Below are 24,745 nucleotides of genomic sequence, written 5' to 3' on the forward strand. Positions count from 1 at the left end.
CCCTCTAGACACAGCTCATGGTTCTACACCCGCAAACCACCTCCCACCGCCAACCAACTGCACCCAATTAACATGTACATAACGTGAGCAATGAAGTCACCAGGAACATGGTGGAACAGACCTTCTGTGTGATGAAGCAATGTTTCCGATGCCTGAAACGCTCGGGAGGAGTCCTCCAGTACACGCTGGAGCAGGTGTTCAAGTTCATGGTGTTCTGCTGTACCCTTCATATCATCACCATCATGAGGGCACAGGCATTGGCACCAAGATTCTGGAGACCACCTGAAGAGGAGGAGGAGGCAGGGAGGATATTTCCTGGATGCCTTTAACCTGGACAGATTGTCGGAGAGTCCCTGCTAAGATTCCGGTTCCCATAGGAAAACTTCTCTTCACCAACATGGCTCCCCCCTTCTCCAACATTACGCCCATCTGAGACACCCCATCAAGGTGTCCCATTGGTTACTATTCTGTAATAAAAACCACCAATAAAAATCTTTTCACTAACATCTTCATACAACAACACATCCAATTATACAAACAAAACTCGACTATTTACCCTCGTGTATTCCCTTAGTGACTGTCTTGTGGGTTCCCTCGACTTGCCTAGGTCTCCTACACAGTGCTTCCCCAGTGGCTGCAGCATGGCTGGTGGAAGGCTGCTGTCCTTCACTGAGTGAGACTGCAGATGGCCTTCCAGGACGTTCTCGAGCAGCTCTGGGCCTTGAGGCCTCAGATTAAGACTGCACCAACTCGACATTGGCAGCAGCATCCTGGGCTGGCTGATGGGGAACATCATGGATACTGGTCGAGTGAGAGTGAAGGGCGAACAAACACTGTCATCCTGAGAGAGGATAGCAAGTCCGTGCTCCATGGAACCACTCCCACGGGACGACACCTCAGCAATCTTCATAGCGGCAATGGCCCCCTATTCTGGATACACCACCACATTTATCTGGGATCCGATCTCCAGTGAAGTACTGGAAGTGACCCCCAGTACCTGATTGGCCCTGAAACTTCGCTAGACTTAACTGGGTTGTGGGGCTGCAGCAATGCATCTGGTCCCAGAGCTTGTGAAATACCGGCAGTACGCTCCGCTAAACCCGTACACTTATTTTGGGTCTAGGAATCCAGTGATGGGCAAGGTCCCAGGATTGCAGTGAATCCAGCAGTGGACCCCGTTCCCTGACCGTCCCTAGTTACGCCAAAACACTCTGCAGCAGTGGGTGTGGGCACTGGCCTACTGTAGTACCAGCAGTGCCCCAGCTCCCTGCAGGCCCGGGTGATCCGCAACACTTGCCTGGTGTCCGGGTCTCCAGTCATGGCCCTTGTCTCCGGCCTGGTGAATTACCAGCAGTGACCCCGACTATCTGACTGGTCCTGTTGTCCCCACCGCATTGAGCTAGGACCTAGGGCTCCAGCGATGGTTCTGTACCCAAATCTGCTGTAGTACTGGCAGTTCCACTGCTTCCAATGGCGTTGCCGATAATACTGAGCTGCTGGCCCTCTGATTGTGCAGCAGATTTGGCAGGCAGAATCCCCATCATTATAGGGATGTTGACAAATACGAAGTTCCCCTCATATTTTCGGCCCGTGATCAGGAACCACACTGGTTCCATTAAATTTAGCTCCCTGCCTCCAGCAGAAATGCCTGTCACTGGTATTTGATACAAACTGATTGTGGTAACAAATGCAAACATGTCACCACAAACTCCTTCAACTGTTGCTGTTCCTCCCAACCTGATGCATAATTTCATGATAATGCTTTCTGCTTCTTAGCCAATGTCATATCCACATGGTCACCAGCGATTTGAACCATGGAGTGCTTGTTTCCAAAGAATTCCATTCGCTTGCATTTGATCACGTGACATGTGAAAGTCCATATAAGTAATATTAACCATGTTACCTTCCACACCATACTCGATTACGTCATTGTAGAACTCGATCATATTTTGTCAGACATGATTGACATTAATATATCCTGGCTGCTTGTCATTTGCAAACTCAAGTTTTTTGTTGTTTTTTTTTCCAAGGCACATATAACTTGTCCACAGATTATAGACAGTCAAAGTTTCCCAATGTTACACCGACGTTAGGCTGCTGGAACTGTAATGACAGAGTTTACCCACATCTCCATTTTTTTGCAAACAGAGTGCAACAGTGGCACAGTGGTTCGCACCACAGCTTCAAAGCTCCAGCGACCCGGGTTCAATTCTGGGTACTGCCTGTGTGGAGTTTGCAAGTTTTCCCTGTGTCTGCGTGGGTTTTCACCGGGTGCTCCGGTTTCCTTCCACCACCAAAAGACTTGCAGTTTGTCGGTAAATTGGCCATTATAAATTGTCCCTAGTAGAGGTAGGTGGTAGGGGAATATAGGGACAGGTGGGGATGTTGTAGGAATATGGGATTAGTGTAGGATTAGTATAAATGGGTGGTTGATGGTCGGCACATACTCGGTGGGCCGAAGGGCCTGTTTCAGTGCCGTATCTCGAAAAAAAAAACATTTGTCAATCAGGAGTCATCTGTCACTACTCTCATATCCAAGGAGGATTGACAGATTCTGGCCAGTGTCTCTGCTATTTCCACCATTATTTCCATCAGCACGCCTCATACATCCCATCAAGATCGGGTAAATGCTATTCTTTATAGTGGCACAAAAAGTGTTGGATTGAAAGGGGTTAACTGAATCAGTTTGTTCAGTGACTGTAATTAATATCAGTCTCCATGTAACCAAATTGTGTCCCTGGAGGGTTTCCTGCTTTTAATAATAAAGTACTCCTTTCAATGTGTTATCCTGTAGTGTCAGTGGGAACATCAATACTGGCATTAACAAGACCAGTGCCTTTAGATCGAGGGAGAGGATCGATCAGAAAGTGAGAACAGCAGATTGGAACGTAACAACAGGGAGTCAGATTCTGAGAACAATTGATTGGAATGTCACAACAATGGGACAGAATTTGAGAACAGCAGATTGGAATGTTCCAACAATGGGCAAGAGTTTGTCTTATTGGTTTTACAGTCTTACTGCAGCTGATGATTCGATACCACTAGAGTGGCGGATCACTGATGCACTGAAGATTGTTCAGTGCATTTACTATCTCATCCTCGCTATTGTTGGTGTCCCTGGTAAGTCACTCTCTATCCAGCTTTTAATTCTATAAACCATCTTTAACTGCAGTACTGATCTAGGCATTTATTCTGCCCTCTTTGTTACTGTTGTCATTCCTGGTAAACCTCTTTCTTCAGCTATTAACTCTATAAACCATTGCGAACTGCATTAGTGTTCTTTTAATTTACTGTCACAACTTTGCTGCTGTTGGTGCCCCTGGCTAGTCTTCATATCCAGCTATTGCATGCGCAAATCACAGTTCAATACATTACTGTCCTTGTTATTTAAGAATTAGGGAGATTGAAGCCATTGTTTTCAGTCCCTAATGCAAACTTTGTCTCCATCCAATGAATCTGCCAATATATGAGGCTGAAACAGACTGCTCAGTTTCTCACCAATCGATTGCAGCCTGAGCTGAGTTACAATACAGTATCCTGTCCATCATCAATCTTGTCTGCTATCACCTCCTTAGGCAATCTGCTCCTTCAGTCACCATCTACCTCCTTGTTAAATCAAGACTCGACTATCCTAATGCTCCCCAGACAAGAGTCTCAGTTACAAACTTACATAAACCACAGCCGATCGAAATCTCTGCTGCCAGTATCCTAACTCTTACAAAATGCTGATCATTCATAACCCCTGTGCTCACTTATCTACAGTTGTTCTTGGTCTAGTAGCACACCAAATGTGTTATTCTTATTCTTGTGCTCAGATGTCTTTATGACCCCCATCCCACCAGTTAGTCTCATTCTCCTTGTTTGTTCAGTTTGCTTAAACACTGTTTTTTTCAGGTTTACACTTGCTGCCGTTCAATATTCAGTGTATTAACACCTAATCTGTACTAATGCTTTGTCTTTCAACACACCATTAACATATTGTTTGTATTTGCTCCGTGACCTTTTGGTCAGCTATGTGGCCTGGTCCAATCTAGACCTCCTTTGTTATCTCTTGCCCCACCCCACCTCACTTGCTTATAACCTGTGACTTTTCTAATATTTGTCAGTTCCGAAGAAGGGTCACTGACCCGAAACGTTAACTCCGCTTCTCTTTTCACAGATGCTGCCAGACCTGTTGAGTGGTTCCAGCATTTCTTGCTTTTATTTCAGATTTCCAGCAACCGCAGTATTTTGCTTTTATTTTAGTCTCATTCTCCTGTCCGTTTCCAATATTCCTACATTTTTTCTCTCCCTTAGAGTATTTCTGCAGGTCATTTTTAAACGTGAATTGTTCTGGCTCTGGATTTCTCTGTGGCTGCAATTCTGGGATCCGTGGCACCACTGGTGCCGAGGCTATGCAGCATAGAAGCCTTGAAAGCCACTTACGGATTCTGCCCAGTGGACTTTCATGGTGATCAGAGCATTCCAGCAGCATTGGCACACGTGTTTTAACTTGGTTTGTACATGTTCACTGATGGCCTGTATTCGTTAATTGCACGAGGAACACACTTCCAGCCATATTTAAAAGGAGCAGACATCTAATTTGCAGGTGAGGGCCTTTTGACTTACCTCAGCAGTTGTAAATTTAGTGGAGGTGCTGTGGATGGTTTTCTGGAGGTTGCATTGTGAGCTGTTGCAGACATTCAAGGAGGACAGAGGATTTGGTAACCAACTGTGGGTGAGGTATGAGCACAGTAGTTACAGTGCATCTGGGTCTGCAACATGACCAACAAATGGAGCAGAGGGTGTAGAGAGGGGTGGCTTTGCAAAGATGGAGGAGGAGAGGTCTATGTCTTAACTCCCCGGGGTTTCCAGAGGACTTTTCCTACCTACCACTGACCCAGGAGCAATGTGTGAGGTGACTCTGATTCTTTAAGGAGATGGTCGCAGAGCGTGCCATCTCCTGCAACACGAATTGACAGCAGGGTAAGGACGGAGCTGCCAGTGGCTATGAAGGTCACAGTTTGATTGGACGTTTATGCATTCAGTTTTTTTTCCAGGTGGGAGCACGTGACATTTCTAGTATGCTGGCCATTGATATATACACTAGATGGCAGAGGCTATCTATGACGTATGTGATGAATACATCATTTTCTCCATCAGGAGTGAAAGCAAGATGAAATGACCTGTGGTTTTGCCGGGAAAGTGGAATTCCTGACGGTATACGTGTCTATGTGGGGCCTGCATGTCAATAGGCTGAGGTACCGGAGGTGAAATAACTCTCACTCCATTGGTGTTCAGTTGGTATGTGACCAGTACATCATGTTGGTGACTATTCAGTATCCTGGCAGCAACCACGTTACCTGCATTCTGAAGCCGTTGGCCATTCGCTCTATCTTCGGCCTGTGCAGAGAATCAGGATGAGGCTCCTCAGAGACAAAGTTATCCTCCCTATAGACGGCTCATAACCTCCCAACGCTTCCCACCCTTCCCCCGCCACCAACCAATCACGTGAAAATGACCCAAGCATAACCTGAACAATAGAACCACCAGGAACACGGTGGAGCAGACCAACACCGAGAGGTATCAATGCTTCCGATTGCTGAACCGCTCAGGAGGAGCCCTCCAGTACACACCGGCGCAGGGGCCCAAGTTCAAGGTGTTCTGCTGTACCTTTCATATCATCACCATCACAGACATTGGAACCAGGCATCAGGAGGCCACCTTCAGGAGGAGAAGGAGGACGAGGCAGGTCGCATATTTCCTGGATTCCTTCCTCCCTGACTTGTCTAGTGCTGCTACACAGTGTTACCCCTGTGGCTATAGAATATTATATTTGTTATGGGATGTGGGCGTCGCTGGCCAGAGCAGCATTTACTGCCCATGCCTAATTGTTCTTGAAAAGGTCGTGGCGATCTGTTTTCTTGAACCACTGCCATCTAATTAGTGCAGCTATATACACAGTGCTGTTAGGAAGGGAGTTCCACGATTTTTAATCAATGGCAGTGAAGTAACGACGACATAATTCCAAGTCAGAATGGTGTGTGGCTTGGAGGGGAAATTTAAGGTGGTGGTATTCCCATGCATCTGCTCCCCTTGCCTTTCTAACTGGTAGAGTTTGCAGGTTTGGAAGGTGCTTTTTAAGGATGCCTGGTGAGTTGCGACAGTTCAACTTGTATATGGTGCACACTGCTGCAACATTGCACCAGTGCTGGAGGCATAGAGCTATGACATGGAAGGAGGCCATTCGGAATGCAGGCTCTCTGCAGAACAATACAATCAGCTCAACTTGCCTGTACAATGCCCATATCCCTGCAAGTACATTTTCTGCAAGTGCTCATCCAATTTTTTTTTTATATCATTGATTTGTCTCCGCATCCATCACCCTTATTTCCAGGTCATTACCAACCGCTGCATAAAAAAAAGTTCTTCTTCACATTCCCTTTGCATCTCTTGCCCAAAATCTTCAATCTGTGTCTCCGATTCTTGTGCCATTACTTAATGGGAACAATTTTACCTTGTCAGCCTTACTTAAGTCCAGCATAATATAGTATACCTCGATCAAATCTCAATCTTCTTTGCACCAGCCAGAAGAACAATAGCTTTTGCAACCTAACTTTGTAACTAAAAAAAAACCCATCCTGAAACCATTCTGCTAAATGTCTTATGTATCCTCTTCAAGCATCCTCACATCCTTCCTAAAGTGTGGTGATAAGAACTGGCAGTCCACTTGGGGGATAAACAGAGCTTTATAAATTTTCATTATACCTTCTCTGTTTTTCTTCGCTATTGTTCTATTTATGAAGCCCAAGAATCCATAAGCTTTACTAAAAATACTCTCATTCTGTTCTGCCAACTTCAAAGATCACTGCACATGGAGCGCCAATTCCTCTGTTCCTGCACCTCCCGCATGGCTATATCAAATTCTATCTGCCAATTGTCTGCCTATTGTGCTAGCCTAACTTTGTCGTGTTGCAGGCGGTTCAGATCATCGTCATTGTCGGTCACTCCTCCAAGTTTGTTATCGTCGGAAAATGTTGAAATTCTATCGTATATTACACGTTTCCTGTCATTTAAAACAACAAAAATAATAATAGAAAAAACAGTGGTCCTAGCCATGATATTTGCGGATCACTACTGTCTACCATCCTCCGGTCTGAAATCAATAACCTTTTAACATGACACGCTGTTTACTGCCATGGCACATTTTATTTTTCACCTATTGGATACTGACCCTCCTATTCCATGAGCCACAATTTTGTTAACCAGCCTCTATCTGGTAATTTATCAAATGCTTCCTTCAAATGCAAATGGACATCAACCACTGCATTACCTTCACCAACTTTCTTTCTGAAAATTCTGTTAGATAATTCAAGCATGATGTTCCTTCCACAAAGCAGTGCTTGATATCCTTATTAACTCAACCTTTCCAGGTGTCTCTTGATATTTTCCCTGATAATTGTTTCTAAACACTTACTGAGCATTAATGTTGGACTAATTGGTCTTCAATCGCGAGGACGGTCCCTGCACCCTTTCTGGTATAAGGGTGTCACATTTGCCGCTCTGTAATCCTTTGGCACCTCTCCCATCTATGGAATATTGTAATATTATGGCAAGCCCTTCTGTTATCTCAGCACGATTTCCTTCCCCAACCTGGGATGCAAGCCATCCGGACCAGATGGCTTATCTACCTTAAGTGTAGCCAGCCTTTCCGGTACCTCCTCCCTATCAATTGTTACCCGATGCATTGCCTCCACTCTGTTCATTTCCACTGATATTGTGTCACATGCCTCTTTCTAAATAAACAGCGATATGAAGTACTCGTTAAGTATATTTACCTTGCCCTGCACCTCTAAGCATAAATTGCCCTATTTTTGTCTAATACGCACTACTCCACCTCGCACCACCTGATTAATAACTGCATGCCTGTAGAGAATGTTTGCATTCCCTTGTAGATGGTTTTCGGGCTCCCTTGATGTTGAATGGGAGTGCATGTTGAAGGTGGTGGTTGAGGTGTTCATGAATCGGGCTGCTTCGTCCTGAATGGTTTAAACGTCTTGGGTGGTTTTGGACCTGCAGTCATCCAGGCAAGTGAAGATTATTCCATTACGCTCCTGGCTTGTGTGGTGTGAATGTCACTTGCCAGTGATCAGACCAAGGTTGTTTTTGTCGAGGTATTGCTGCGTGTAGGAACGAACCGCTTCAGTACCTGAACAGTGACACATGGTACTAAACACTGTGCAATCATTAACGAATATATCTGATTCTGACCGTATGATGGAGGCAGGTCGTTGATGAAGCAACTGAAGATGGTTGCACTTAGGACACTACCCTGAGGAGCTCGTGCAGTGTTGTCCTGGACCTGTAATGATTGACCTCCAACAGCCACAACCATCTTCCTTTGTGCTATGTACGACTCCAACCAGCAGAGAACGTTTCCCCTGATTCGCATGACTCCAGTTTTGCTAGGGTTCCCTTGATTCGGGGAAGGTTTTGTTAGATTGGGAAATCGTGAATGTGACTCCTTTCTTCTAAAGGGGAGGGAATCAGGAAGCAGGGAACTACAGGCCAGTTAGCTTAACAACTGTCTTAGGGAAAATGTTGGAAGCTATTGATAAAGACATTATAGCAGGGCATTTAGAAAAAATCAAGCCAGTCAGGCAGAATCGGCATGATTTTTTGAAAGGGAAATCAAGATTAACCAATTTATTGAAGTTCTTTGAAGGAGTTACATGTGCTGTGGTAAAGGGGGACCAGTGGATGTATTGTACTTATATTTCCAGAAGGCATTTGATAAGGTGCCACATCTAAGATTATTGCAGAAAATAAATGCTCATGGTGTAGGAAGTAACATATTTTTATGGATAGAAGATTGGCTAGCTAACAGGAAACAGAGAATAGGCATAAATAAGTAATTTTCTGGCTGGCACGATGGAACGAGTGATTTGACACATGGATCAGTGCTGGGGCCTCAAATTGTTGCAATTTATATAAGTGACGTAGATAAAGGGACCGAGGATATGGTTGCTAAATTTTCTGATGACACAAAGATAGGTAGGAAAGTAACTTGTGAAGAGGACTTAAGGGGGCTACAAAGGGCAATAGACAGGTTAAGTGAGTAAGACCTGGCAAATGTAGTATAATATGGGAAAGTGTGAAATTGTCCACTTTGGCAGGAAGAATAAAAAAGAAGCATACTATCTAAATTGTGAGAGATTGCAGAGCTCTGAGATGCAGAGGGATCTTGGTGCCCTAGTCCATGAATCGCATAAGGTTATTGTGCAGGTACAGCACGTAATTAGGAAAGCTAATAGAATGCTATTGTTTATCGTGAGGGAAATTGAATACTAAAGTAGGGAGGTTATGCTTCAGCTACACAGGGCACTGGTGAGATCACATCTGGAGTACTGTGCAAAGTACTGATCTCCTTATTTAAGGAAGAATGTAAATGCATTGGAGATAGTACAGAGAAATTTTACTAGACTAATATCTGGAATGGGCGAGCTGTCTTACGAGGAAAGATTGGACACAAGACATGTATCCATTGGAACTTAGAAGAGTAAAAGGCGACTCGTTTAAAACATGTAAGATCCTGAGGAATCTTGATTGGGTGGATGTGAAAAGGATGTTTCTCCTTGTGGGAGAATATAGAACTAGGCGTCACTGTTCAAAAGTAGGGGGTCGCCCAAATAAGACAGCGATGAGGATTTTTTTTTCTCTCTCTCAGAGTATCATGGAATTCTCTTCCTCAAAAGGCGATGGAAGCAGAGCCTTTTAATACTTTTAAGGAAGAGGTAGATAGATTCTTGATAAGCAAGTGAGTGAAAGCATATCGGAGGTAGGTGGAAACGTGGTGTAATCAGTTCAGCTATGAACTTATTCAATGGTGGAGAAGGCTCTATGCGCCTAGTGGTCTACTAATGCTCCTAATTCGTATGCTCATAGCTCCAATTCTGGTACATCCTCTATTTCCTTGCATTTTTATTTTCCTTCAGATATTTATCTGCATCTGTTTGGATGGTTACTGTTCAATTTGTATCCACCGCCCCCTCAGACAGTGTATTCCAAATCCGAATGACTCATTGCATCAAATAGATTTTTCTCGTGTTACCTCTGCTGTTTCTGCCAGTCACCTTAAATCTGTCTCCTCGTGTTAACAGCTCTCCTCTCGAAGGCAAATATCCCAAGTATACTAGCCTTCATCAAGTGGAGGTGACTTTACTGTCTCAGGCACGTTCGCAGTTTGGATGACTGACACCGGATATTGTATATGAGAAGATAATGCAAACCAGAAGACCATCAGGACGGCCAAAACTCCACTTCAAGGATGCTTGCAGGAGTGACATGAAGGTCATAAACATTGATTGTCACATCTGAAGACACAGGCTAACAGCAGAATAAAATGGTGATATTGCCTCTGGGTTGCATGCACCGCCATGACAATCAATGGCTACACCAGCTTGACAACAGATGCCAATACCAAAAACTGCACCCCCACAACGACACCCGATAACAACCTCACATGCAGCACTTTTGACAGAACATGCCTCTCATTGATTGATCACTTCATCCATCAAGCTAAACAACACCGGTATGAAAATATCCCATAGCAAATGGATTTGCTGCATGTCCATCATCTCCCAGTGATCGATGGATGTCAGCAAAGTGCTGGCGATTGGCACGTCCGATATTGGAAAAAGTTTATCTTGTTTTAATTTGACGAAATACTTTATAACGCTAAAGACCTCTATCAAATCTTTTCTGAAACGCCTCTGCCTTAAGGAGAGCAACCCCAGCTTCTCCAATATATCTACTTAACTGTAATCAATCATCCCTAGAGGTACCCCAGTGAATTTCTTCAGAAACGTCTCCAAATCCTTCACATCCTACCTAAAATGTGGTGCCCAGTGTTGAACTCAATAATCCAGGTGGGGCCTATCGAATGTTTTCTGTAGGTTGGGCATAACTTCCCGGTCTTTGTGCTCTTTGCCTCCATTATAAAGCCTCTGGACCTATGTGCTTTATTAACTGCTTTGTTAACCTTTTGTGTCATCTTTCAAGAATTGTGCATTTACATCACTACTCTTGCACCCCATTTGTAGTTGCACCATTTAGTTTGTATTGCTTATCCTCATTCATCCTCCCAAAATATATTACCTCACATATCGGCCTTGCTAATTACATATTGGGAAGACTGAAGCCATTGATGACAACGCTTCCTAGCTACAGGCTCCTTTGCAGCTGTCTGCGACTGAACAAGACTGTTTAGAGAAACTTAGTGTGACTGTTGAACCTGAGATGAGCTTCTGACCAAATGTTCATACCATCACTAAACCAGTCTAATTCCACCCACGTAACATCGCCCGAATTCACCCTTTCCCGCTTCTCTGCTGCTGAAACACTCAGCCTTACTTTTGTTACCTCTAGCCTTGACTATTACAACAAAGAACTGACTGGTCTCCAATATTCTACCCTCCAAAACTTGATGTGATCCAAAACACTGCCCTCCGTCTCACACCATGTCCCACTCAGACATGACCCCTATGCTCACTGGCCTACATTGTTTCCTGGTCAAGCAATGCCTCCATTTTAAAACTTAAATCTGTGTTTTCGTTTCCACCATCGCCTCACCTCTCCCTGACTCTATAATCTCCTCTTGAAAGCAACCCCCGAACACCACTGCTCACTTCATTCCAGATTCTTGACCATCACTGATTTGAATTACTCTACCATTGGTTGCCATACCTTCAGCTGCCTAGATCCTAAGTTCTTAAATTCCCTCTGTAAACTTTACATTGACAGGCAGGAGGCAGAACAAAATGGTTAGGACCTGTATTTTGCAGAACGGAGAAAAAATACATCTGCCTGAAAGAGAAGGCTTTCTTCTCTTGTAAAACAAGAAATTTTACACTTGAGGTGGTGGCTGTGGTCTGCCTGGAGAGACAAAAAGACCCATGGATTGGAAATAACCCAGATAAAGAGGAGTTGCCGCTCTCTGTGGAGAAAGACTCCTTTGCTGAGAGGAAGCCCTGCATTTTTTTTTAAAGCTAGAAGATTCCTATTGCTGCCAGTCTCTGGAAAATCTCTGGCTAAGGAGTGATTCTTGTTGCCTTTTACGTTATGGGAGATCCTGAAAGCTGAAGAAAGCTTCTATTGCAAGATTACTATTAAAGGTCGACCTGTTGTTGCACCCTTTGCTGAAAGATCGGTGTGACGCCTGCTGCATTCAAAGTACTGCGAACGCCTATCTGGGACTGTTCGTCAACCTTTTTCTTTTGGGCCTCTTATCTCGAGAGACAATGGGTAAGCGCCTGGAGGTGGTCAGTGGTGTGTGGAGCAGCGCCTGGAGTGACTATAAAGGCCAATTCTCGAGTGACTGGCTCTTCCACAGGTGCTGCAGTAGTGTGCAGTAGTGGGAGTGAATTAACAGTGCATTACTCCAGCGTTGCTCTTAACAAAAGCACACATTGAAGCAAATGAAAACGATCTGATAGCCATTACGTGGACATAGCTGCAGGATGACAAGGATTGGCTCCTGAATATTGAGGGGTATATGACCTTTATGAAGTCCAGGAAGCTAGGTAACGCTGGAGGGCTAGCATGGTCAATAAAGGATGGATTTCGTGCAATATTTAGAGATGACGTTGGTTCAGGAGATAAGGATGTAGAATCATATTGGTTGGAGATGAGGAATAGTAGGAGTAATAAGTCACCAGTGGGAGTGGTCAACCTGCCCGCTAACAGTAACCATAATATAGGACGAAGTATACAAGAATAAATGTTGGGTTCCTGCAATAAAAGGATTGCAATAATCATGCGTGATTTTAATCTACATATAAACTGGAAAAATCAGATTGACAACATTAGTCTGAATGAGGAGTCATAGAAAGCTTTGTGATAGTTTCTTAGAGCAACATGTTCTGGAGCCAACCAGACAGCAGGTTATATTAGACTTGGTATTGTGTAATGTGTCAGGATGAATTAATGATCTCATAGTAACGGCCCTTCTAGGTAGCAGCGAGCACACTATGATTGAATTTAACATCCAGTTCGACAGAGAGAAGAGTAGGTCTAAGACTAATATTTTAAACTTAAATAAGGGAATCTATCTGGGCATGAAAGCTGAGCTAACTAAAGTGAACTGGACTACTAGGCTTGGAGAAATATTAACATAGATATAATATAGACAGGTTGAGTGAGTGGGCAACAAAATTGGCAGAGGGAGAATAATGTGGGACAATGTGAAGCTCACTTTGGCAGGAAGATTAAATAAAAATCAGAGAATTGCTTAAAAGTAGATTGACTGCGGAATTCCGAGGTGCAGAGCATTCTAGATGTTCTAGATTATGTCATAAAAAGTTAGTATGCAGTTACAGCAAATCATAAAGAAGGCTAATAGAATGCTATTCTTGATTACAAGAGGAATTGAAAATCAAATTAAGGAATTTATGGTTCAGTTGCACACGGCATTGCTGGGGCTACATCTCAAATATTGTGTGCAGTTTTGGTCTCCTTATTTAAGGAATGATGTAAATACGTCGGAGGCGGTAAAGAGAAGGTTTATTAGATTGATACCTGGAATGAAAGGGTGGCCTTATATGGAAAGGTTGGAAAACAGGGGCTTCTTTTCACTGGACTTCAGAAGAGTGAGGGGAGACTAGATTGAAGTATGTACGAACCTGAACGGTCTTAATAAGGTAGATGTACAGAGGATGTTTTCTCTTGTGGCTGAGTCCATTACCAGGGGGCACTGTTTTAAAATTAGCTGTCGCCATTTTAGGACAGAGATGAGGCGATTTTTTTTTCTCTCACAGGGTTATGTGACTTTGAAACTCTGTCTCAGAAGGTGGTGCAGGCGGGGGTCATTGAATATTCTTAAGGCAGAGGTAGGTAGATTGTTGTTAGGCAAGGGAATCAAAGGTTGTCGGGGTAGATGGGAGTGTGGAATCCGAGACACAAACAGATCAGCCATGGCCTTATTGAACGGCAGAGCATGCTATAGGGCCGAATAGCCTGCTTCTGCTTCTAATTCGTACGTATCTATGCTCGTATGTTCGTATGACAGCGCTGACACAATGGGCCGAATATCCTTCTTCTCTGCTGCATCAATCTCTGATTCCATGAACAAGAGACAGAGGATGGAGAATGAGGGAGGGAGAGAGAGAGAGGGAAATAAAGTAAGAATGAAACAAAGGAAAATAGAGTCGGTTTTGTGCTGTTTTTTGTGAGTAGGGGTTGTGATTCGTGATCTGTCCATACCCGTTACTGTTGAGGCAGGTAATACACAAACTTCATACAGCCTCTTCATTTCCATGAATTCTACCCGCGCTGCTGTCTCTCTGCACGCTTAACAAAGGCCTAACTGTGTGTGGAACTGGCTCCTGTATCAGCCAGGGTACAGCTCTTAAAGGTAGTCTGTCCCAACGCACGGTTTCACAGGAGGCTGCTGCTGCTGACTGTGAATGCTACAATTTGAGTCAAGGCAAATGGAATACGAGGGCAGAGGGAGGGATCTGTGGTTCACGGATGTGTCGGTGGAGGCCTTAGTCAAGGAGGCTGAGGCAATGTTTGCGTGGGGTAAAGCGGAGACCCTCAGGAAATGCCCTCCGAAGGAGCTGGGAACAGGTGGTCAGGGAGGTCAATGCGAGACGTCTGGCTCCGAGGGCAGCAGTGCTAGAAGAAGTTTAATGAGCTTACACGGGTGGTCAATGTCAGTGAATTCATCTCCACATTGCAACTTCTGCCCCCAAAACCACCAAACTCTAATACTTCTCAAATCACGACACAACCATCACTGAGCCATCAGCAGTCCCTAACACTCAGGACTGACGCCTAGCATTTACATACTCCATCTCACTCTCACACATTTTCCACTGATGACAGCCCCACACTTATCTGTCACCTCCTCCACATACCTCCAGCTATTCAGCTATGGCAGGCACATCACCCAAACAAATTGCAGCACAATCACCGACATTCTGCCCTCTCTCTGGGGACATAATTGCGTCTCTAATACTCTGTGTGTGGTGGCCAATAACATTCCAGGTGGGTTCAGCACAGGTCAGGGAAAGAATTGCATCGTTACTAAAATGTGTACTGTGGTCAGTAGCACTGCCAGTGTATTAGCACAAGCTGGGGATATAACTGGGCCTTTCCTGCTCGCTGTGTGGGTCAGTATCACACCGGGAGGGATTGCAACTGGCCGGTGATAGACTTAGGCCTTTCCTGCTCCCTGTGTGCATCAGTATCACACCGGGTGGGATGAAGACATGTTGGGGATAGAATTGCTTCTCCATTTGCAACAGGAGACTTGGAATCTGCCCCATTTAGTTCAACCTCCAAGTTTTAGCATTCAATTTTCACAGAGAAAAGTTATTTTTTTCTCAGTTTTTAAAAGCTTTACGAATTCGTAGAGTTCAAAACAAAAACAACAAAACTCTTGTGACACCTTGGTAAAATTAAACGACCTTCTTTAATATGTTTCATTACCATGCAAATCAGACGTAAAAAAAACTATCGGAATATATTTACGCATTCATGCCCCCATTTACTCCACTGGTAGATAACACAATTTTGCTTTGTACCACTGTTATTCATGTAACTCACTAACGTTACATTCGTGACAAAGCATCGGCAACTACAATGTTTCATCACCACCCCCCACCCCCCGCCCCCGAAATGTGTACAATCTTCAAATCAAATGGTTGCAACAATAAGCTCCATCTGAATATTTTGGCATATTGGTTTTTAACTTTTACCACATATCTTCTTCCCATTCAGCGAATTTCAAACTTCCAAACATAGTCTCCAAGTTGTTTCATGTGTTCATTCCAAGTGTCCCTACAGAACAGCACTTCAGCAAGTTGAACTGAAAAGTTAGAAACAGTGGCCATTAGTGGTTCACTAGTGTCTGTGAAGTTTTTTGAGTATCCATTACACTGTGTGGTATGACTGGACACTGATAAAGACCATGTGGTGTGACACAATGTATACTACAAACAGCAAGGGTATCAGCACCGATCCCTATAGTACACGACTTGTCATAGGCTTCCACTCACAAATACAACTCTCAGCCAGTACCCTCTGCCTCCTGCCACTAAGCCAATTTTGGAGACAATTTGCCCTGAATCCCATGAGCTCTTACGTTCTTAACCAATCTCCCATGCGGGACCTTATCTAAAGCCTTACTGAAGTCCATGTAGACTACATCGACTGCTTTACCCTCATCTGCACATCTAGTCACCACCTCGAAAAATTCAATCGAGTTAGTTAGACACGATCTCCTCCAACAAAGCCATGCTGACTATGCCTGTTTAATCCCGACCTCTCCAAATTCATCCTGTGTCTCATAACTTTTCCAATAGTTTCCCAACCACTGCTGTTAACTCAAAGGCCTGTAATTACCTGGTTTATCCCTACTGCCATTCTTGAATAATGGTACCACATTCGCTGTCCTCCAGTTCTCTGGTACCTCTCCTGTGACCACAGAGGTTTTGAAAATGTGTGACAAGAGCCCCTGCTATCTCCTCATTTGCCTCTGGGACACATCTCAAAGAACAAAGAAAATTACAGCACAGGAATAGACCATTCGGCCTTCCAAGCCTGCGCCGATCCAGATCCTCTATCTAAACATGACGCCTATTTTCTAAGGGTCTGTATCTCTTTACTTCCTGCCCATTCAGGTATCTGTCTAGAAACATCTTAAATGACGCTGTCGTGCCCGCGTCTACCACCTCCGCTGGCAAGGCGTACCAGGCACCCACCACCCTCTGCGTAAAGAACTTTCCACGCATATCCCCCCTAAACTTTTCCCCTTTCACTTTGAACTTGTGTCCCCTAGTAATTGATGCCCCCACTCTGGGAAAACGCTTCTTGCCATCCAGCCTGTCTATACCTCTCATGATTTTGTACACCTCAATCAGGTCCCCCCTCAACCTCCGCCTTTCTAATGAAAATAATCCTAATCTAATCAACCTCTCTTCATAGCTAGCGCCCTCCATACCAGGCAACATCCTGGTGAACCTCCTCTGCGTCCTCTCCAAAGCATCCACATCCTTTTGTTAGTGTGGCGACCAGAACTGCACGCAGTATTCCAAATGTGGCCGAACCAAAGTCCTATACAACTGTAACATGGCCTGCCAATTCTTGTACTCAATACCCCGTCCGCTGAAGGAAAGCATGCCGTATGCCTTCTTGGCCACTCTATTTACCTGCGTTGCCACCTTCAGGGAACAATGGACCTGAACACCCAAATCTCTCTGTACATCAATTTTCCCCAGGACTTTTCCATTTACTGTATACTTCACTCTTGAATTGGATCTTCCAAAATGCATCACCTCGCATTTGCCCTGATTGAACTCCATCTGCCATTTCTCTGCCCAACTCTCCAGTCTATCTATATTCTGCTGTATTCTCTGACAGTCCCCTTCACTATCTGCTACTCCACCAATCTTAGTGTCGTCTGCAAACTTGCTAATCAGACCACCTATACTTTCCTCTAAATCATTTATGTATATCACAAACGACAGTGGTCCCAGCACGGATCCCTGTGGAACACCACTGGTCACACGTCTCCAGTTTGAGAAACTCCCTTCCACTGCTACTCTCTTGTTGCCCAGCCAGTTCGTTATACATCTAGCTAGCACACCTTGGACCCCATGCGCCTTCACTTTCTCCATCAGTCTACCATGGGGAAAATTATCAAACGCCTTACTGAAGTCCATGTATATGACATCTACAGCCCTTCCCTCATCAATCAACATTGTCACTTCCTCAAAGAATTCTATTAAGTTGGTAAGACATGACCTTCCCTGCACAAAACCATGTTGCCTCTCACTGATAAGCCCATTTTCTTCCAAATGGGAATAGATCCTATCCCTCAGTATCTTCTCCATCAGCTTCCCTACCACTGACGTCAGGCTCACCGGTCTATAATTACCTGGATTATCCCTGCTACCCTTCTATCTCATCTGGTTCTGGAGATTTATCCACTTTTTAAGCCCCCTAAAACTGACACACTTCCTCCCTTTCAATGCTAATATGTTCAAATATATCACAATGCTCCTCCCTGATCTCTACACCTATATCATCCTTCTCCATAGTGAACACAGATGCAAAGTAATTATTTAAAACCTCACCTATGTCCTCTGGCTCCACACACAGATTGACACTTTGGTCCCTAATGGGCCCAGCTCTTTCCTTGGTTATTCACTTGCCCTTAATATGCTTTAAAAACTCCGTAGGGTTAATCTTTATCTTGCCCGTTGGGGCTTTTTTCTTGTCCGCTCTTAAATCTCTTAATTACTTTTTTTAAGCAACCCCTACACTTTCTATCCTCCTGTAGTGCCTGCGCTGTTTTCGGCACTTCGAATCTGCTATAAGCCTCTTTTTTTCCTGATCCAATCCTCTAAATCCCTTGTAATCTAGGGTTCCTTTAAATTGTTGGTCCTCCCCTTCATCTTAGTGGGTACATGTTAACTCTGAACTCTCACTATTTCCTCTTTGAATGAGCCCCACTTCTATGTACTTTAGAAGAGCGTGTTGTACTGTGATTAAAGAAGACTTGTTAAACATCTCATTTGGACTATCTAAATTCCAAAGACAGTTTCAGATACTCGGTTGTCTGTCTGTGGTTAATTTCACCTCCAAAAGTGGAACTTGTTTAACCATTGTTCGGGTTACTGCACATGCAGGAAATATTCCTGGAACTTGTTTCCGTAATTGTTCTGTTTCTTTAACTTCACCTGGTTTCTCCGTGACTGCAGAAGAAACTGACACACTTCCTCTGGCCAAATATTCCCGAGGACTTCGTCAACTCCCTCTACTGGCACAGTATGGACACCTTTGCCAGTTGTTGTTCCAGGCATTAGGTCAGTGTCTAGATGCACTCGATGCAAAGGTATGGGCATATACACCCCAATAATACCATATACTAAACCTTTAGCGTTCATTGCGCTCTCTGGTGGAAATGTTATACCTTTCCCCAGAAAAACAATTTGGTTGTTCCTGTATCCTTAAGCATTATGATGGGTGTGCCTGCCTTACCTGAGGGATATGAAATTATTTTTCCTTTTGACAAGAAGAACCTTCTGTCGATAAGATTCAGGGACTAAATCAAACACAGCGAGAATAGCCCTTTTTTGCCATCTCATAATCTGCAGAAGCCTCTTCAGGAAGCATGGTTTAAACTTCATGAGCTCTGCCTAACAAGCTGTTTTGCATAAACACTGTCCAGCTTTCATTTGTCCAGTTCAATTGTTTGGCTATTTTTTCAAAAGAAATGAAAAATGCCTCGGCCTCCATTTCCTCAAACTTAAGGACAACTTCTATAAATTTAAGCACAGTTTCGCTTGTTCCTGGGCTGTATTCAGATTCATTTTGACCAGAATTTCCCCTGGAGTCAGTACTACACCTTTGTCTTCGTTCCATGTCTTTAAGTTAAATTCCCTCTTTTTCAAATTCAAGCTTTATTTTTATTGTCAATTCTTTCTCAGTCTTAAGATTTCTTCGTCCTTCTTCTGCTCAGTTTTTTTTTCATTTCTAACTGAATCTTAGCCAATTCTACTGCATCACCCTTTGACTTGTTTTCTTCTTCTTCTTCTTCTTCTTCTTCTTCTTCTTCTTCTTCTTCATCTTGCAGTTGCAAATGTTGAACAATGTTGTCAATTATCTCTTATTTTTAGTACCTGATTTCAAATTGAACCCCAATTGTGCTACCAAATCTTTCAGTTCAAATTTGGTTAAAGTTTTCAAGTCACTGAGGGACACATTCCCCGCCCACCCCAAAGCAAAAAAAAATTAAAAATAAACTTCAGCAGCTGCTAATGCCATTCCAATGTTATAGATTTTAACCTTATAAAAGAAAACTGGTTCTTTTTTTTTTCTCTTTCAAATTATTACTCCCCTCACAATTAACGTAATTCGCATAGGAAACGATCCCCACATGAACCCCCAATTAATATGTTATGATCAAGGCGGGAGTACTGCACTGTCAATTCAGTCCCACTAATTTATAAGTCATAGCATATTAGTGGAGTTTCCCGTCTATTGGAAAATAGTCAAATCAAACACCCGAAGTATCCCCCAGAATAAAGCATACCAAATTAGTTTGTTGTACAAAACGACAAAATTAGCTATTTATTGATAAACTGTGATTTAAAAAACAATGAAAGAACCCTAGATGTAAAAAAAATCTTATTCTTCCGAACCCTCATGCACACACGTAGACATTCAAGAAAACAAAACTTTTAACTGGTTATAAAAGGATGTTTTGAATTTCAACTGCTTCTTAGGAATAATAAAATAATTAGGTTTTCACGTTCTGGTAGGGTATTTCTGGGCCAGTGAGATGTCTCTGAGTTGAATAGTCGGATGCCACTGGATGTCTCTCCAGGCGAGGATGATGAACATTCTGTGACGTCTAGGTGTTCACAGCACTTTGCCTGCAGCAGACATCACACAGCTCTTTCTGCAAAGTGTGTAACAACAGGTCTACCTGGGTTTTGAAATAACAATCCAGCAATAGAAGCTTTCTTGAGCTTTCAGCATCTCCGAAAACAGGAATCACTCCTGAGGCAGAGATTCCTCAGAGGCTGGAGGCAATACGAATCTGCAAGTTTAAAAAAAAAATGCAGGGCTTCCTCTCAGCAACGGAGACTCTCTCCACGGAGAGCATCAATTCCTCTTTCTCTGTGGCTTTTCCTGCCCAGGGAACCTTTTCTCCCGCCAAGCAGACCAAAGACACTAACCCAAATGTAGAACTTATTTTTTTGTAACAAGAGAGGCAACCTTCTCCTTCAGAGAATGATTCCACCCCCCACCCCCGGTCTGCAAAAACAAGGTGCCAGCCAGTCTGTTCTCCTTCCTGCCTATCCAGTTCACTGATCGTTCACAAAGAAAGAAATTAATGAACACTAACAATATGTCACGTGACCTGTCATTTCCCTTACTGTTGTTTGGAACAGGTGCCTTGCAGTCTCTCCCACTTAGTTCACTCGCCAAGTTTCAGCATTCAATATTCACAAAAAAATCCTTTCTATCAGTTCTCAAAAGCACACAAAATTCTTCGCTTTAAAAAATCACACTTGTGACACTATCAATTCATCTACTTTTTTTTTTGAATGCTACGTGCATTCAGATACATAGCCTTTCATTTTGCCTTTTGCTTATCATTGTAACATCTAGTCTCGAACGCTGGTCCATTCTTAGGCTTTTCTCTGTGTCACTCCCTGCCATTCTCTAACCTTCATTTCACATTTTATTATCTTGCTGTCCTGCCATGACTATAACCCTTGATTCGCTTCATGTACATAAGCTTGATCCATCGCCCGCCTTGTTTAGTTTAAAGCACTCTCTACTTCTCTAGTTTCCTGCAACTTTGGCCCCAGTTCGATCCGCTCTGAACTGGACTGTCTGCTGGTCTGTCTCTCGCTGACGCCACTGTTATACACTGACTGTGGCTACTGACTGTAGCCCTGCTACTTGTGCAGGCCGCCCAGTAAAACAAGAGAGCCTCACTGTAGGATTGGAGCAGGACCCCTCCGTGTGCAATCTGTGGCCCATGGATGGACTCCCGGCAGCAAAGGCTGCTTCGACATTAAACACTCCTGTACTCAACGACTACCCTCAACCAGCTTCCAGGGGCTACCGGACTGGCACCAACAACCTCACCGCACTTACTTGGGGTCTGGTACTCCAAGGCCGCTCCTGGTCCAAGGCCTGGTGTACCAGCAGTGATCCCCACTCCCTGACTGGCCCTGGCTGCACCTGCCCCCACCCCCTTCACCTTCCTGGATTCTGAGAATCCAGCGATGGTCCTGCTCCAAGGACTGGTGCACTTCCGGCAGTTGCCCTCAGCCGTAACGAGCCCCAGCTGCCCTGCCACACATACCTGGTGTCTGGTTGTCCAGGATGGCCCTGGCCCCAGTCCTGGTCTTGTACTAGCAGTGCTCCCCTCTTTTTTACAGACCCATGCAACAGTGCACCAATCTTCTTGGCTATGAGTTTCCAGCGAAGGTCCTGTTTTCAGGCAGTGGTCACCGTTCCGTGACTGATCCCGGCTACCACACCACATATCTCTGGGAACCGACCTCCAGTGATGTTCCTTGTCCCAGGTCTTGTGCAGTATGGACACTGGCTCCCGGTCCCTGACTGTCCCTGAAACCCCACCACATTAAACTGCTGTGTGGGGCAGCAGCAATGCAACTGTTTCCAGACCTGGTGTGATGCAATGGGCCCCACCCTCTGAGTCCCCCCCGTAAACCCCTACACTTAGCTAGGATCTGGGATACCAGTGATGTTCCAGTTCCCAGGAATGCAGTAGATCCAGCAGTGGCCTCCGCCCCCTTTCCAGTCCCAGCGACCTCAGAACACTTACCTGGGGTCCATACTCAGCAACAGTAGGCATGGGCTCGGGCCTGGTGTAGTACCAGCTGTGCCCCTCACTACCTGACCGTCCCTGGCAACCCCACCACACTTAGCTGGGGTCCAGGATCTCCAGCGATAGCCCTCGTCCCAGGCCTTGTGTAGTACTGGCAGTGGCACTGAGTCACTAACTGGCCCTGGTGTCGTAAACCACACTTGCCTCAAGTCCATGGCTCCAGAGACGGTGCTGAACTCAGGCGCTGTGTAGTACTGGCAGTCCCACTGTTCCCTGTAGCACTGTCTGTCTTACTGAGATGCTGGTCGTCTGATTGTTCAGCAGCTTTGGCAGGCGGGATCCCTATCTCAAAGGGATGGGGCCATGGCGCCGCGCAGTAAATTGCTCGAGTGCTACTGAATTAGACCGGGTAATGGCTCTCAATTCCCAAGACGAGGTTCCCCTCACGTTTTCTGACCCCTGGAAACAGCTCCGCTGTCTCCACGACATTCAGCTAAATTTCTCTCTCCAGCAGAAATCCCTCTCATTGAAACAATAATTAGATACATAATGAATGTGGTAAAATATGCACAAATGTCACTCCGATCGCCTTCAAACTGTTGTTTTGACTCCCAACCCGATATATATTTCCCGATAATTCCCCTAGCTTACAGTGAAGTGAGTGACGATTGAGATTAGTTCTTTCATTGATTTATTTAGAAGACGCATTCCCAATTATTGCTTTGAAATAAATGAATTCCGTTCTGCCTGCCACAGGTGAGGAAATCTCTCAGTCAGTCCAACGTTTAACTTTCTGTACAAGAGCAAAATGCTGCCATTGCTGTAAATCAGAAATAAAAACAGAAAATGCTGGAAATGTTCCGCAGGTCTGGCAGCATCTGTGGAGAGAGAAACAGAGTATTTGTTTCATTCATTGACCCTTTATTAGAACAAGGGGAGATTACAGTTGGAACAGTTTTTAAACCAGGCAGGGAAAGGGGGGTGGGGATTAAGATCAACATGGAGTTTAACAATTTCAATGTCATCCTTTTGTCATTTAATCACTCCTTCCTTCCACCATACCACAGACTTTTTTGTTTCTTTTTTCATGTCCAATCATTTCAATATGTCACTGGATACAGGAACACATTTATAAATCTCAATAAGTCCTTAATTCTTTGCTCCCAGCCTGATATATAATTTCTCTGTTTATTTCCCTTCCTCACAGTTAACTTGCTTACGATTGGGATCATGTCTCGGCGAAAGTGCGGTCTCTCCAAATGTGTCACTCGCTACCTGGTGGCCATGGCAACGGCGGATCTACTCGTCATTATCCTCGACCTGATAATGAGGCACATTCCCATTGTTTATTGGGAACAGTTTCAGTTCCTGGAGTCCATCCCCATGTGTAATATCCACGCCGTCCTGCTTTATGCAGCCACAGACTGTTCTGTCTGGTTCACTGTCACTTTCACCTTTGATCGATTTGTGGCCATTTGTTGCCAGAAGCTGAAAAGTAAATATTGTACTGAGAAAACGGCGGCTGTGGTTCTGGGAACAGTGACTGCGTTGAGCTGTTTAAAGAACATCTTCTGGTCTTTTATGCTAACAGATGAGTATAGGCTGGGGAACTACCCCTGGTTTTGCCAGGTAACAGTCGATGTTTGGTTCTCTCGGGTTTGGGGAACAGTCGAGTTCTTCCACAACATTCTAACCCCGGGGCTCCCATTTGTGGTGATTCTGCTGCTCAATGCTCTCACCATCAGACACATTTTAGTGAGCAACAGAGGACGCAGGAGACTCCAGGCTCACAGGAGTGGCGAGAATCGCAGAGACCCAGAGATAGAGAGCCGAAGGAAATCCATCATTTTACTGTTAGTTATCTCGGCCAATTTCATCCTGCTATGGGTTGTGTTTATGGTGAATTCGATATGGTGGCGGATGTGGGGTCTGGGGTTTGTGTCTGTGTCTGTATATCTACCTGATTTTGTGCAGGAATTGGCTTTCATGCTGCAACTCCTGAGTTGCTGCACAAACACTGCGATTTATGCCGTGACCCAGACTCATTTCAGAGAGCAATTGAAGAATGTGCTGAAATATCCCTTCACTACAATTGTGAAATTCTGTCAATAATGAGAGGAAATGAATCACTATCACACGCTACCATGGGGCGCGGCCTCTCGCTAACGTGACAGAGTGAGGTGAGGTCTGTCGCTATGGTGGCGGAATGGGGCGGAGCCTGCCACTATGGACATAGGTTGGAGATGTAACCCGCTGCGAGGTGACCTGGAAGGAGCGAGGCCTGTCTCCACTGTGACAGAGAGGGCGTGCGTCCTTTCTTTATGGAGGCAGAGCGGGGTGGGGGTGGCTTAATTGTGTCTGAACTCTGGCAAGGCCTATGGCGATGGA

The 24,745-nt window shown here is 44.6% G+C and overlaps 1 protein-coding gene across 1 annotated transcript; it reads left to right on the forward strand.

Moving 5' to 3' along the window:
• The first annotated feature begins 1,792 nt into the window (after nucleotides 1–1,792).
• On the forward strand, nucleotides 1,793–24,469 carry LOC137362777 (probable G-protein coupled receptor 139). The gene is made up of 3 exons (XM_068027021.1): nucleotides 1,793–1,884; nucleotides 2,795–3,120; nucleotides 23,565–24,469. The coding sequence occupies exons 1-3, from the start codon at nucleotides 1,793–1,795 to the stop codon at nucleotides 24,467–24,469; spliced, it is 1,323 nt and encodes a 440-aa protein (XP_067883122.1).
• The last annotated feature ends 276 nt before the right edge of the window (nucleotides 24,470–24,745 follow it).

The sequence above is a fragment of the Heterodontus francisci genome, unplaced genomic scaffold (assembly GCF_036365525.1).
Source record: "Heterodontus francisci isolate sHetFra1 unplaced genomic scaffold, sHetFra1.hap1 HAP1_SCAFFOLD_237, whole genome shotgun sequence".
Classification (NCBI taxonomy): domain Eukaryota; kingdom Metazoa; phylum Chordata; class Chondrichthyes; order Heterodontiformes; family Heterodontidae; genus Heterodontus; species Heterodontus francisci.

Coding starts and splice junctions, on each gene's coding strand:
- LOC137362777 (XM_068027021.1), top strand. CDS start 1,793: ATGGTCACCAGCGATTTGAACCATGGAGTGCTTGTTTCCAAAGAATTC. Junction 1,885..2,794: donor ACATGTGAAAGTCCATATAA/GTAATATTAACC, acceptor GTTATCCTGTAG/TGTCAGTGGGAACATCAATA. Junction 3,121..23,564: donor CGCTATTGTTGGTGTCCCTG/GTAAGTCACTCT, acceptor CCTTCCTCACAG/TTAACTTGCTTACGATTGGG.